General features: G+C 34.3%; 1 protein-coding gene across 4 annotated transcripts in view; it reads left to right on the forward strand.

The window, feature by feature from the left end:
• The window catches only part of LOC123524401 (fibropellin-1-like), an 88646-nt gene that overhangs the window by 40135 nt on the left and 31545 nt on the right, over nt 1-16966 (forward strand). Inside the window, exon 1 of one of the 4 annotated variants that reach the window (XM_045302569.2) lies at nt 2666-2823. The exons of 2 other annotated variants lie outside the window; for them this stretch is intronic. In XM_045302569.2, the coding sequence (XP_045158504.2) occupies nt 2769-2823 (55 nt within the window). In that variant the 5' untranslated portion in view covers nt 2666-2768. Of the gene's footprint in view, nt 1-2665; nt 2824-13178; nt 13328-16966 lie in introns of those variants that run through there. One more of the 4 variants, XM_045302573.2, reaches the window with a different exon arrangement.

A 16966-nucleotide genomic window follows, 5' to 3' on the forward strand; every position in this document is an offset into this window, starting at 1 on the left:
TATGGTTGTGATGATAGCGGTGGTGATGGTGATGATGGCGGCGGTGATGGAGTATTGAAGAAGATGATGATGGTTGTGTTGGTTGTGAGGATAGTACGATGATGACAATGACAATGATAATGACATTAATTAAAATAATGTTATTCATATTTCTGCGAAACTTCAATGTATCAAAGCATAAAAACAAACACTCAAGAAACAGTTTGCAGGTGTAACAACTGAAACATGCACGTGGGAAAATAAAAAGACAATTGACCTTAAAGCCCTATAATGACCATTGTTCCGCAGCAAGAGCAAACTTTATTTATTGTTAAGAATTAGACATGAATTATGGAGTCCCCCAGTATGCAGCAGTGGAATGATGCCATGACTTGCATTGTTAGGTCCAGTTTGTTTGATGTAGAACGTAAATAATGTTAATGTTTTCATGACTACAAATTTGCAACATGTAAATTTTAAGTATTTGTTATAACTTACACGTATATGATTGTATTTTATTTGTAGAATCTTCTAAAGAGTAGTTTAGTTGTGTCCTTCGCATAGTCACGATCGTTTAAAACGACTAACGCAATTGTCAAATTTTGCCACTTATTTCTTAGAAATTAACGACGACATGTAAATAATATGATCTACCTGGTAACTGAAAATTATATTCAATAGGTCTTATTGGCATGTGGATATTTGGCCATATCTTTTAATGAAGGTCACCGTGAAATGCACACTGCCGAATTAAATGTCTTGATTCAATCTTTATAATTTTATAGTAAATTGGTGTTTGGTTTTTTTTTTTTCTTGGGTCCTGACTTCTAATGATGTTTTTTTATCATCTGTAGAATCATATTTGACCAAAAAAAAAGGTACCGGGGGAATGCCTATGAAAAAGATCTAATAGCATACAAAATAAAATTACTTTGGACTGCGACTTTTCCTTGACCTTAAGCTGTTGCAAAAGAATGTTTAGTGCATTCTACTTATCCTAAAATGATCCATGTTATAAATCAAGGAAAATAAACGGTACACCTATTTTCTTTAACATCGCCTTATTTACCAAGCCTTCAAAAAAAATTAGCTGTTTGGGGTAACATTATAAAACTAAGATCCTGTTAGGTGCCCCCATTATGTTGAATGGTAAAATAAAAATGTAAATATTATCACGACAAATTTCGATAAGCAAAAAATTTTACGCATAAAATTTAAACCCTTCATTAAAAAAGAAAAAAAAAAGAAAAGAAAACACAAATACATTTGAAAAAAAATGATTTTTTTATTTAAAAGGTGTACCTTCCCAAGAAATTTAAACACGTGTTACCCACCCCCAAACTCCAAAAAAAAATAAAAAAATAAAAAAAAACGCCTTTCCACTCAATCGCAGAGATTAGATATCCATTCGATACCTAATATTTTTTTTTATTTTTTTTGCTAAATTGAACAAAAAAAAATATGAAAAAAAAAAAGACCCCGAGTGCATTAAAGGGTCGGTTCTGAAAAATAATAGGCATTGTGTGGGTATGCGGATAAACAGCTTTGATCTGGTTCATAAACGGTTAATGAGCTTGATCAAAGTTTTCCCTGTCTGTTTTCTATCATACGGCCAGGCCAGCTGTTGAACCAGTCTGGTTTGTGCAAAAAAATATAGTTTAAAGATTCACATAATATTCAGATACGATTATATAAACGGAATATTTTATGAGGTTTTCATTACATTCCAATATATTTCTGCGGAAAATATATTTTAGAAACATGTGTAGATTGAAACAAAATGATACAAAGTATGCAATGAATTTAGGACGATATTTTAATATCTATAATATAAATGAAAATTTGACACAAAATTTAAGATACTGGATACAATCTAGTATTTTCTGGCGTTGTTCTCAACAGCGTAGAGCACATTTTGCAGAATGAATTCAGATGCTTTTTTATTCTGACAGGCCTCATATCTAAGTAGATAAGTTAAGAGTCTGTCAGGCTTAGTGTCAGGTACTAAGTTGGAGTGTCTGACAGTTCTAGTATCTAAGATACTTAGGCCGACCTGAAGTTTCTTTCTTAGATACTAAGTCCGAGTGTAAAATAGTATGAATTGGTCTTTGCCATTGACTACTGCGAAATTATACAGTTATGCCTGGTTTTGACCAAATCGACTAATTCGTAGTGACATTAATTTCACGGTTAAGGCAAAATCGACAATTTCATGTTGATATAAATGTGTGCATTTTTAGCTTTTAAAGATAAAGTAAACGGAAATTGTACGCATGGGAAAAATTCCCATCCCCCGAAAAGTAAATATATTACCATTTCCGGTTTACAAAATGTGTTTATTTCATCCACGTTATGTTGTTCTTGCATAATGCATTTTAAGTCTCAAAGTCTTAAATTAACTTTGATGCAGCGTTCAGAATATTTGAAATATTTTTAGCTAAGTATGCTCATTTCCGACATTTCGTGCAGTCCCATAACGTTGAAACTCCTGGTTTTGATGAAAATACACCGCCTGTCATTGCTCTTTGGTCGTACCTCTTTTTCTTCTCCTTAAGTTGTATGGAAAAAATTGAAATCAAATATTACTCCAGTGTGTTTATTGAGCCTTTACATGCAGCAAAAAAAAAACGTCTCCCACATAATGATGATTAGTCACTTCACTTTGTATAAATATAACCGCCTTGTGATATGTTGTAGCACATTCAAACACAGAACGGGCTGTATCTGATTTGTTATTTCTGTAATAAGTCCTTTCATATCTTTGGCTATACAGGATTTTAATTTTTGCAATGATTCAGCCGGATGTAATCAGCTTTGCAGCTGTATTGTTAGTGTGCTTTGGAGGTAAGGAATTTTAACATTATAGGAATCGCCTTAAAAATATGTAAGACCCGAAGTCACATTTTTTGAAATATTAACAATTATTCCAATATATGGGTGTTTTTAACATAAAATTAACATATTGCCGTGTATACTGCCAATTTCAGAATAGTGTGCCGATTCAATGTTGATATCGATTTTCTTATCGTGAGTGGCTAATTTTGTAACAGTCATTTACATAAACTCCACCCAACACGCGAGACAAGTTATGTTATGTGGGGTTTTCCCATTAATTGCCTAAACAACACATAAACTGAAAAGTCAGTCTTGCAAAAAGTAAATGTATTTACGGTTTTCTAAAACTGATGATATTGCAGTTTTTAGCCGTGTCTCAGAATCAGTTTCAAGTCAAACATTTTTTACAATCTCTACTGTATCCAGAACGGTACAGAATAAACATCAACCACCCGGCCAGATTACATTAATAATGTAATGATTATGTGTGCAAACTTTTCCATTGGATAGCTGTTGATTAAGGTCGCATTATCTCAATTTATTTCACGTGTATTTGTTTTCTTTAATTGAAAAAAATTCCTTGTGACAAATTGATAAAAAAAATCACTCACAACAAAATGCAAATTTAGTCAGCGGGTGCATATTAGTTTAAGATCAAAAGATGTAAAATTACACATATCCTAAACAATATGTGTACTTTTATCGCTAGGTCAGGGACTTTTCATGTTGAAAAAAAAGATTGATTTAAACATAAATGCGCTGTTTATATACGTAACTCAAGTTATAAAGGTAATAAAGTTTTATGTGTTTGAGAATCTAGTAAGCATGTGATTGAATCAACTGGAATCATTTCTTCTCGTACATCAAAGCTGGAAAGTCGCCATAATTATGACCTATAAATGTGTCGATGCAACGTTAAACCCAAACAAAATTAAGTGCTGGACTCGGGATTCATGACTAAGTAAGTTTCCTTGCCAAGAAACTTGCTCATGACGGAAAAATCTTTTTTTCTTGGATTTAACGCCCGTTTTCAACAGTTCTTCCTGTATGTCGGGTGGGCAGTTTACCTAACCATCGCTCCTGGGAAGAACCAGTACAAGGCTCCCATCCTCCGTAAGAATCTGCCAACCGTTCTAACATAAAGAGATATGGCCGGTAGCAAGGCTCGAACCCTTCCCCCACAGGTTAAAATGATTTCAAGTCAGCGACTAACCACTCGAGTACAAGGGCGATCACATGATGGAAGGTTACTACAATTCGGAATCTAGAAACCACATGGGTACGTAGTTGCAATAATGCCAGACTGAAGTCAATATAGAACTTCCAAATAGATTTATGCCGATGGGTTCGACTAACAGCTTATTTTTATCTTTTTTTTTTTTTTGTTTGACTAAAGTTTTCATGACATCGCATACCACATGTCTTCAGTATGCAGTAATTATTTGACGGATTTCTATGAAATAATGTTTATCTTTTCATATGGAATCTTTTCTTATCGATGTTAATTCTTTGGTTTGGTATTCTACAGTTTGAGAGAAAATATCGGTAAAAATGGAAGACTGGAAGTAGTAATCAGACTCGAATGGATGTATAGTTATAATGGCCGCATCACTTTGTATTTTTTACCGACAATTGTTACGTAAATTCATACCCAGGAAAGGAAATGCGTATATGTTTATTGAAAATTGGCTGCGTGTTTATCTGCACCATTTAGCAATTTTTGAACGAGTCTAAAAATAAAAAGTGCTAAGACTGCACGCGGTTTACCCGGTCGCACTCAGCGTGCGTTGTGGTCCGATACACATGTAGAAGAAATGACTTACTGAACTAGACTTAGTGCCATTGTATTATAGTAACCTGAAAGCTAGTCTAAATAATGAGACCTTGGGTAGACCGATTTTACATTTTGATATTTTACGTTGTCTACCTAGAGGCGGATATCGACAAGTCGGAGGCGGATATCGACAAGTCAAAAAAATATTAACGATATTCAACTCTCGAGTACAATTATTTGGACTACCTGAAAGCATATTCAGTAAAGTAATATCAGTTAAAATAGCATTTGCATCGAGTGGCGCCTGCGCAATAAACTTTTTATTACAAAATCGTGTGCATGGTCATAGATATCCATTCTCTTTGTAACAAAAGCCAAATGTTCTATTATTTGCAACAAGCTGCAACAGAACTATGTGCCTTTTAAAACAGAAGGGCATTACACATACTAGATATAGTCCAACTAATTTAAAGCGATCCTAGGAAATACTGAGATAATTTTTACATTATTATGATAATGGGCAATATCTCCACTGGTGTCAAACACTCAAAGACCAAAATAATTTTACAATTTCCGATGAAATTTTTCATCGCTGCCGACGTTTTACATGCTCTAAGTTTAAATGCCGATTATTTCACGAACTGGCCATAAATTCAAATAAAACTTACATGCATCGAAAGGGGATTCAATTCCTCATTGATTTATGTAAAAAATATCAAAGAATATCCAACATTACGCATTTTCTGGTGATTTAAACCTATGTATGTACTGTACACGATTAATGTTTACCGTGCTGACACGCTAATATGCACGAACGATATAACCAATAACTTTACATGACTGTGTTCTGTGATTTATCCTCCATTTATATTTTGGTCCTTCAAAGTTTGACGCATAGATTGCCCGTCACAAATATAAAACAATCTGAACGTCGGAATTATTTTGACTAACACTAGATATTACTAAACGTTCACAAGTCTAGGGAAAAAACTTCCAGTTAAATTTCGACAAGATACTACAAGTAGTTTTTAATAAATAAATGGATGAATATTACCGAGTTTGTTTTCTCACAATTGAAAGCAAACTTCTAGTTCAATGTGTAAAAACAACATCGAGTATGTACGGTGTTCCGTTGGGGCCATCGCAGTTTCGCGTTGTCGTCCTAGGGGCGAAATCGCGAAAACGCGATATTTTTACGTGAAAACGCGATACTTTCACACGAAAACACGAAGCAAAAATATCGCGTTTTCGTGTTGTTAATATCGTGTTTTCGTGTTTTCGCCTTTGATCTAACATCGTCTTTTCTTGTTTTCGCCTTCGTGGTTAGTAGGGCGACAACGCGAAAACACGATATTGATAGCGCGAAAACGCGATATTTTTGCTTCGTGTTTTCATGTGAAAGTATCGCGTTTTCGCGTTTTCGCCCTGCTGACCGCGAAGGCGAAAATACGAAAACACGATATTTTAATATCGCACTTTAGCCTTCCGGTTTTGCATGCGTAAACATGGAAAACGAAGTAGACTCACATGTCCGAGAGTACTTTCCAGCCGGTTTTTCATTAACTGATACACGACCTTGCTAGAAATTAAACAAAAGTTATTTTTAGGTAAGTTATACGTCAAGGTGATCAAGTGTGATTGAACACATGCATATATCATTTATAAAATGGATGATGCAAAAAGTTACCAATATCAGCAACTTTTAGCAACAAAAATAGATAATGTTAAAAATCTTCATGATAAAGACAATAGTTTTCAGTTTGGTAACACCTACATACAAGAAAATATATATGTAAATTTCTAATGTATTTATTGTTGCAATATATTTAGACACACTGATGAGCCATTCACGGCGAAACAGTTTGTGACTTTTCAAATCAAAGTTTAAGAAAATCTTAGCGAGCGTGTGAAAAAACTAGAAATAAATTTGTTAAAAATAGAAACAATGATAAATAGCGCAGACAGTATGTGACTATAAAAACAATATAATAAAACAAAAGAAAAAAATAGTTATTAAGAAAGAAGTGATCTCAATAAACGTATTAAATCAAAAATCGAAAATATTTGAATAAAAATTAGACGTAAATATGCAAAGAATTTTATACAAGCTAAACGCTTTATATGAATTTTAAATTATTGTGCGACACGGGATTTTGACGAACATCTGATTGATAAAAACGGATCTCTCTGGAAAACCGCAGTATAGTTATGAGCTAAAAGTGCAGACACGCCTCGATGATCTATATATAATACGCAGTGCTCGCTGTGTTAATCACTTAACATAGGGAAATGAAACACTCTTACGCTAGAATGATGTCACGTTAACGTACGGTGACGTCAATGTTTAAAGAGCGCTACTATATTTTATTCTAGTGTTTTATATTAAAGGCATATTAGCATCGAAATAGTTCATACCAAAGCCGTATTTTAACACTATTTTTACACTCGGTGGGCCCTCGTGAAATTATTACGCCAAAACGTACGCCCATCGTGCATAAATACACTCATTTGCTATAAATTATTTCTTAAATTAGATCGGGTCATGTTAAAATTTTGTGGGTTCCTTTAAAGATTTCATCTTTGACATCAAAGTCGTTCATTAGATAGTCTAACAAATTTGACGCGATCTTAGGGTATTGGAGGGTTCTTTTTTGTACAGACAATAGATCCACATTTCCATCAGGGATATAATATTATGTGTCATTTATTTGGGTATGAAACAAGCGCATATGTATTTATAGCCAAACATTTTTATTTTAACATAGAAGAAGCATTTATAAAGCTATTCAGTAGGACATGTGACCTTTTCAGAGAAAACATTAAGTATGTATATAGAAAGCAAAACCACAGATATTCGATAATACTTGTAGCTGAAAAAAAATATAACATTTTTTGAAATGATAAAACTTTCTAAAATTGTAGATTTTATTAAAACTTCTTATCAGCGTTCGGAATTAATGATATATAAATTGGAATATATGGCCAACTTAAATGTATATTTCTATGTGCTTTTTTTAAATGTTATGAAATATACACTAAATTCATGCCAGATTTTAAAACATAATTGGAATCATTTCATTTGTCAACATCTTTTAACATTTACTCTGTTACATAGAAAGTGACAATTACAATTATTATACACATGAACACCAATAATTCATACATAGATTTTGATCATATATTACGGGTCTAGGCTAAAATTTTAAGTTATCAGAACAAGACTTTCGGTAATAAAATTGCGCAGAACTAGGTTATGTAGAACAGTGCTTAAAATTGTTCATTTGCATATACCCATACCTTTTAACTGAATTAAAGGCACTTGAATGCAATTTTACCCAGGCATTGTCTTGTAATTGAAAATGTGTCTAAAACTTATAATTGATTAGCAATGGATTGAGCTAGCTAGGACTACGTCAATAAAAATGAATAAAACAACAACCAAATAAATAATGAATAGAATGAAATTTAATACATGTTTATTTTAAAATCACGTTCACATTGTTTTCGGTCACTTTTTGAAAAGCCGAGAAGGTCAATAAAACGGGAACAATAAAACAATTAGTCAATTTCAAATGTGTTTTCACTAAAAAGGGAATCACATAAGATATACAAATAATTATATACACGCTTTTACCAATGATTGCCATGTGTTTTTTTTAACTTTCCTATATGGACATTCTCTGGTCAAATAATGCTCCACGGAATTTATTAAAGACTGCACATGGCATATCGCCATGCAACATTGTCACAACCTGATTTGCTGCTTTTAGCTCCCGCTAGTTGTCACAGGGTATTTGTTCATATTCAAGGACAAACTACCGCAGACTCCATCTGTAGAAATGCCATACAAACATACATAAGTATATAAACAGACATACAGGCAGACACAAAGACAGATACATAGACTGACAGACAAACGACACACAAAACGACACCCAATGTATGGATAAATATAGAGAGAGCATTTTAAGACACTGGCCTTATTCTCAACTGATCACGAAACTCAAGTTACGTGCTATTTACAATCTTTTTGGAAATAATCATTAATAATTATTGCGATTGGGTGGTTATTTTATTTCTACCAGTAGTGTGAAAATGTAAAAGAAAAAGGGTCAAAATGGCCAAGGAAGGGTCGAAATGGCCAAGGAACACCGTAAGTTGGGGTTGAAATGTATCGGGGGGGAATTTACGGTCTCAAAAATGTATTTCAAGCGTTTGCGCAAGTCAAACCGAAGACGAAATTACGATATGAAAATATCGTGTTTTCGCGTTTTCGCTATAAAAATATCGTGTTTTCGCGTTTTCGCCTTTGTGCGAAAACGCGAAAACGCGATACTTTCACATGAAAACACGAAGCAAAAATATCGCGTTTTCGCGCTATCAATATTGTGTTTTCGCGTTTTCGCCCTACTTACCACGAAGGCGAAAACACGAAAAGACGATGGCAAATTGAGGGCGAAAACGCGAAAATACGATATTAAGAGCGCGAAAACGCGATATTTTTTGTTTCGTGTTATCGCTTTATAGCTTCGTGTTTTCGTGTGAAAGTATCGCGTTTTCGCGTAAAGATATCGCGTTTTCGCGATTTCGCCCCTAGGACGACAACGCGAAACTGCGATGGCCCCAACGGAACACCGTAAGTATGCGATATTTTCCATGACCGACATCCGTGGACATTTTACGAAGACTGGATACATGTAGATTCTACATCAATTTAAAATAAATACATGAAACCTACCAGACAAAATCTGCAGTAGCAGTTGTTTTATTTCGTCGAGAGTTGCTATATAAATACATGTATACACATCAATGTTCAAATCTATAATCTACATAGATTTAAGTGTATATGCTGCACATGAATGCATTTATTAAGCAGAATCAGAGATATCTTGAAATAAATACCTGTGATATTTTGCTTTTGTAACTAACACGTAACGATCAATAGAAAAATACTTTAGGGCGGAGCAAACTACAAGCGTGATCAAATTAACCTCTCACCGATAACTAGAGTGACACCTACGTCATTTACTACCAGCGTTTGATGTAAACGCCCATTCGGCGAGCTTTTCTGAAATTGGCAGTAAACAGTTGAAAAAACTTGATACAGGTATAGCTAAGCAAAGTTTAAATCTGTACCTCAGCTAAAATAACTGGAAGTTGTTTTCAGTCCCCTCCTGGTTGAAGCCACTTTCAGAGACTTGATTGAGCTTTTCCGCCATTCCGTCTTCCGTTCCCAAGTTCGTGTCCTGTCCATAACTCTGTCATCCATCAAGGGAATTTAGTATTACTTGACAAAAAAAGTTCCACATAATAAGACAATGTGTCATGCGCAATACCCAAATATCTAGCTCAAAGGTCAAAGTCACACTTGAAGGTCAAAAGTCAACGTTGATCTTTTCTTGTTCAGTCTGTAAAATATTTTGATATAAGCTCATGTGTCATATTGACCTAATTAAAAAAAAATGTTGGTTTATTTTCTTAAATATAGAACAGATCCATTATTGCTATACAGGATTTTAATTTGCATGGATTCAACGGTTCTGTTGAAAGGGTCGTTTTAGCTTTTATTTGGATAATATCATCTCTAGAAACATCTCTAGGAACATTTTTTCTTGTTTGTTTCTCATGAGTACTAATCAATGCCCGGCCTTTGTTTGGCATTCTGAAGTGAAAGCGGCATTCAGTTTTGTATGTATTTCTTAACTTTTCCTATCTCATTATACTCTTTTGAATGTATTCCTTGAAAATATAATTTCACAAGTTTACGTTGTTATTCAAAATTATCATTCATTAACCACTCTTGGGATTTCTAAAAACAAGTATAACGTATAAAAACGTATTATTTATAAAAAAAAAGAAATCAAGCAAAACGCTTGGCTAAATATAATACTAGCAGCTTCTATCTAAATAACTGCAAAAACCAAGGGATGGGGATCAGCACGATACAAATTGCACAGTGCAGACACAGTTTTTACCAGATTAAGTGTTCGGCGTTAATGTTGCATCCTTTTGTGATAAGAAGTTCTTTTCTGCTTAGAATGTTTGAAATATTACTTTTATTCTTCATTGTGGATCATTTTTCTGAGAATTACGCCGCTACAATTTAAATACTAAGTTTTAAGTCTTTGGAGGTCCTATCATTATAGTTAATGTCAATTCAACATTGCTCTTGCTCCAACATGCAAATGAAAACATACATATATAAGTAATATTAGGATTTTCTATTAGCATATATTGTAGTAACTTATGAATATTCATCATTAACCTATATACTAAGACGAAATGTTGTTATTTCCTAAGAATAAGAGACACGTTCGAGCACATACGCCTGCACACCTTAAGTTGTAAGGGAACCAGTATAATTATGAAATAAAGTGGCTGTATGATGAATGAAGACTAATGTATGAAAACAAAAAGCATATGAAACGAACTGGTGGTGAAATGTGTAGAATTCGACACAAGCTAGCTAACATAAGAACATGTGGAAACCTCAACTCAGAAAGAAATAGCAATGCTTGAGTATTAATATATATAATCAAAGCTTCGACGGTCTCAGTTATATTTTTGATGTAATTGGAAGTAGGTAGAGAATTCTGGAAACATTGTACTAAGAATAATTCCACAAATGTTTTTCTATAAAAAGTGGGAGGGGCCTTATTTCAAATGGTAGCTGTTTTTTTTGCAACAATGATGTTCAAAGAGAGTTTTTGTATACAAGCATGAGAAATAAGTTATATACATTGTTTTAGAAAAAAATATGAAGTTGTGGGGACATGTTTTCTCTTTACAGACATAATAATATATATTGCTAAAATATCTTTACCCAGATCAATATGTTAATGTAACTACAAACTTGAAATATGAAGGATTTTTATTGAAATTTAGAATTTGACCCCACCTTTAGGCTAAGGCATGCAAGCTTAACAGCTTCTTCATGTATATAACCCTAAATTGTGTACATGATATTTTGTACCCGGCTGTAAGCTTTCCAGTTGTTTGTGGTTAGTTTTGAATGCATACTGACATTATGACATGCTAATATGCTTCTTTTGACTATGATGTTAATTATGTTAAAATTCCACTCACCGTTTTTTGTCATTCATTTTTTTCCTCAAAATAATATTATGTTATCCTTTTGCGTAACCAACTTGTCTTCCTAATTTTAAATAATGAACATTTTCCCACTGTTATTAGAATCATCAAAACAATTGTCCTCTTTATATTTAGGCCCGACACTGGTTTTACTGAAGAATCAAAATCTCACTTTCTGTGTTTAAACTAATCGAATAATATATATCAAACTTTCAGTTTAGCCATATTCTCTATAATCTTATTCTGTCGGGAACAAAAAATCTAGAATAGATCATTTCATTATTTCCATGTCTTTTTTAAGAATGTTTATATGTCACATTTTGTATCAGAATAATACTTTGTATTGAAATAAAGCTGTATATTATAATGTTAGTGTATTTCTCTAATAGTGTAGCATAATTATGCATCTCATCTTGTCCCCCCCCCCCCCCCCCCCCCCCCACCCACACAAAACATTTCAGTGATTATCAGAAGAAAGACTTAAAAGCCCCCAAAACAGTCAAAATAGTGAAAAAAAAAAAAAAAAGAAACAGAAAAAAATAGTGTTTAGAGCTAACAGGAACTAGGTGATAAGTATGTCTAGACGAACCCTTAGCTGATGTTTGTGCTTTGAATAAAAGAAAGATTAAAGCATTGGGACATAGAATATTATCTTGATGAATTTTAAACATGGATCCTTGTCAAATCATCTAGTTTCCTTGGCATAATTATGTCTCCCACCACACAGTGGTGTGGGAGACATATTGATTTACTCCTGTCTGTGTGTCTGTGTGTCAGTCTGTCACAAAGCTTGTCCGCACTCTAAGTCGAACATTTCTCATCCGATCTTCACCAAACTTGAACAAAATGTGTTTGACCATAAGACCTCGGCCAAGTTCGATAACTAGCCAAATCGGCCTAGACACTTCGGAATTATGGCCCTTGAACATAATTACCAACAACTACCGGCGCAGCATTGTAGGATTAAACCCGCATACACGCACAAAAAGTATTTAATTATGAAATAATATTTTTTTGGGGATTTTAATTCGTGGATTGATGCAACCACAAAATTAACGAAAATGTGCATCCCTCCCCGTCGAAATTTGATAATTTCTTAGTATAAATGTGTTTGGTTTTCCAAACCTGAAGGCCATCCCATTTATTCTTAAACATGTATTTTAAGTGGAGTTTTCTTTGCATTTTAAGTGGAGTTTTTCTTTGCATCAAAGCAAAACTTTAAGTCTTAGATAGGCTCCAATGAATTTGTGAAATTGTAATTTATATGTTTACTTCCGGCGGTTATCCATTTTAAACAGTACGGTCACAAGGCGTTGAAATCCTCCTCTCTCTTTCTCTTCCTCTCGTATGTTGTACTACAACAAAAAATAGAATGTGTGTTTAATCAAGCAAAAGCGCATCTTCAGCAAAAATAAAATATCTCCCGCATAACCTGAATTTTTCGCCTCGCCGTAGTATTCACTTTGTCATTTATGTTGTAGCGCATTAAAAAAAAATAGTGTACACTGCTTGATTCTAGTGCAGGAAAAGTGTAGTAGACTCAAAAAGGTTTCTAACAAATCTATTTTCGCTACTGAGGATTTAAATTTACAATGATTCAGTTGGAAGTGTTCAGGTTTTCAGTTTTATCATTAGTGTGTTTTACAGGTAAGTCCTTTTATCTTGACAAGTCTCACCTAAAGCTTTGATGTCTATAGTGATTATACTGATCTTCACATGTCCTGGTGTCTGACGAATTCAGACAGTGTTATGAAATCCAATCTCCCCATAAAAAGAAAGGAAAGACTCTTTCTTGTTAAGAAACGTTATCCGTTGCACCAAGGAAATGACCATGTCTAAATCAGAATATCTTAATGAACTTAGGAATAATTCTCACCTATAACTCACCTATAGGTCATGGTTTACGTTTTAGTATGGGTCGATATAAAGCTTGACCTGCGGATGTAAACAGATTCAGCTGTTACTGTAGCTACATTGACAATAGGAAACGGCTTACATTTAGATATGCTACAAAAACCACACTGACCTTTATAAAGAAATGGTTAATTTTTACCTTTACATATGGATACAGTGTATATGTATGTACACGTAAGTCTAAGTATGATGGCTTGACTGCAGTTGTCGCCCTGGCGCGCGCCAACGTGCAATTAAAGACGTCTGGAAGTTATGTGTGTCATATCGGCGTGCGTCATCGCAATAAAACGAAATCATCAACGCGTCACAACAAAACATTGACCACATCAGAGACAATTTATTACTTGCTGGCCTAAGCGCCATCATTAAAGATTTCTCTTGTTAACGCTCTGTTTTACTAGGACGATTTCTCATGCTGGTGCGCAACGGCACGCGTAAATTCCGTTCTCTTCCGTGTTGACTAACGCTACGTTTGCGTATATTCTTTATTTGAACTTGATGATTTCACAACAGTATCTTTTACCGATTTTCATACCAAATAGCTTGATTTAAAGTTAATAAATTATAATATGTTTGTGTAGAAAGAATTGATACAACCGCTTTTGTAATTACACTGACCGTGAAAACATGTTTAAACTTTTGATTTAGACACATACATCTGGTATTTAGCTACACTGACCTAAAGAACATTACTTACATTTAAATATTCACAACTACTGTCGTAACTAAAATGTCCCAAATACCTGTGCTTAGATTTATCATCATTCACATTCTTTTTTAAATCAGTCATGTCAAAAGAAAACAGTCGCCCGAACTGACAAATAGGAATATCATGTAACTGTCCTATAAATCTGAATTTATAATGCAAGTCAAAGAAAATGGAAACGTCGATCTTTTTTACCAAGTCTTTATTCTTTTCATAGACGGGCCTAATACATTTCAATTTATAAAGAGCGTAGCTTAATGTTCAATTTATCCTACCTTCTGATTTAAAATCGTTTTCTTTTCTTTTTACGATTAAAAGTAGCCGCCTGCTAGGAATACGCCTGCCTTAATCAACAGTTTAAAAGTTAATAACACAGCCTTGCGTGCACTTGGTAATTTGAATTGAAACAGCTCTTAAAATCCAAAAGGTCAGTAAGAAGTCCGGCCGGCAAAATTTCATTTTGTCACTGACTTAATGTCCCTTGTTTTTTTGACCGGTCATTGTCTGGCGTCCGTCGTCTAGCGTCGTGCCTTGTCCGTCAGCATTTGCCTTGTGAACACTCTAGAGGCCACAGTTGTGATCCGATCTTTATGAAACGTGGTCAGAATGTTTGCCTTGATAATCTCTAGGTCAAGTTTGAAACTAGGTCATGTGGTGTCAAAAACTAGGTCAGTAGGCTAGATCAAAGGAACATCTTGTTAACATTCTAAGAGTCCTCAGTTTAAATTTGAAACTCATGAGAGTTAGTCAGAATGTTTGTCTTGATGATCTCTAGGTCAGATTCGAATCTGGGTCATGTGGGGTCAAAAACTATGCCACCCGGTTAAATCAAAGGAAAAGCTTGTTAACACGCTAGAGGCCACATTTATAATTATATCTTCATGAAGCTTGGTCAAAATGTTTGCCTTTAGGCCAGATTTGAATCTAGGTTATGTGGAGTCAAAAACTAGGTCACTAGGTTAGATCAAAGGAAAATCTTGTAAACACTCTAGAGTCCACAGTTTAAGTTTGAAACTCACGAGAATTGGTCAGAATAATTGTCTTGATGACTAGGGGTCAAGTTCGAATCTAGGTTGTCTGGGGTCAAAAACTAGGTCACCCGGTCAAATGAAAGAAAAAGCTTTTTAACACTCTAGAGGCCACATTTATAAACCTATCTTCATGAAACTTAGTCAGAATGTTTATCTTGGTGATCTTTAGGTCAAGTTTGAATCTGGGTTATATGGGATCACAAACTAGGTCACTAGGTCAGATTAAAGGAAAATCTTGTTAACACTCTAGAGACCACAGCCTCAGTTTGAAACTCATGAGAATTGGTCAGAATGTTTATCTTGATAAAATCTAGGTTAGTTTTGAATATAGGTTATCAGGGGTCAAAAACTAGGTCACCCGGTCAAATCAAAGAAAAATTGTGTGTGTGCAATAAGGGCTGCATTTTTGACTGGATATTCGTGAAATTTGATCAGAATGATTTTCTTGATGAAATCTAGTTCAAGTTCCAATCTGGGTCATCTGGGTCAAAAAATAGGTCACCTGGTCAAATCAAAGAAAAAACTCGTGTTTGCAATAGGGGCTGCATGTTTCATTTGATGTGCATGAAACTTGGTTAGAATGTTTGTCTTTTTATCTGGGTCACATGGGATCAAATGCTAGGTCAGCAGGTTAAATGAAAGAAAAGGCTTGCTTTCACTCTATAGGCAACATTATTGATTTTATCTTCATAAAACTTGGTCATAATGCGTGTTATCATAGTCTTAGATGATTTCGAATCTGGGTCAAAAACTAGGTCACTAGGTCAAATCAAAGGAAAAGTTTGTTTACACTCTAGAGGCGACTTTTTTGCTCTAATCTTCCCGAAATTTTGCCAGAGTGTTTGTTTTCATGAAATCTTAGTTCTTATCTGGGTCATATGGGGTCAAAAACTACGTCACCAGGTCATTTCAAAGATAATGCTTGTTTACACTCAATAGGCCACATTTTTTGGTCCAATCTCAATGAAAATTGGTCAGAATATTTGTCTCCATGAAATCACTAGGTCAAACATATTTACACTGTTATGGTATGTTACTCAGGTGAGCGACCTAGGTCCATCTTGACCCTCATGTCCAATTTATTTTGCATGAAAGTAGGCTAAAAACTGAAATGCTTTTCTTAAAGACCCATCACGACCTAGTGACCTACTTTTTCCTCCCACATGAACTTCGTGCACATCATTCTGATAATACTGGTATAATACAGTTATTCTGCAAGATGACAGGTGGCCAAATTAGGCCCTCCTAATGTGTTTTCACAACACATTCAGCCATCCACTTTTCAATATAGTTTTATAGACATAGAATGATAGCTGTCTTACACTGTAGAAACAAAGTGTTGTCTAAATTCACCTTACTATAGTACTGTGCATACGACTACCTTAATTCAATAATATATTTACACATTGTCTTGGCCTTATATATGTCACTGTCAAATAGTAATCAGATACTTGTTATTTCTCATTTTCTTCATGCAAAGCATGTAAAATTACCATCATGGAAATATAAAAGAATACAGTTATTTTGTGGCGCGTCTTTAATTAGTGTATACCAAATGTGACCAATGATTTTTTTATATTTATTCAGTGCAAGTTGCTACAATATATTATCGCACTATGGTAAAGCTTCGAATAC

This window comes from Mercenaria mercenaria, chromosome 3, assembly GCF_021730395.1.
Source record: "Mercenaria mercenaria strain notata chromosome 3, MADL_Memer_1, whole genome shotgun sequence".
Classification (NCBI taxonomy): Eukaryota; Metazoa; Mollusca; class Bivalvia; order Venerida; family Veneridae; genus Mercenaria; species Mercenaria mercenaria.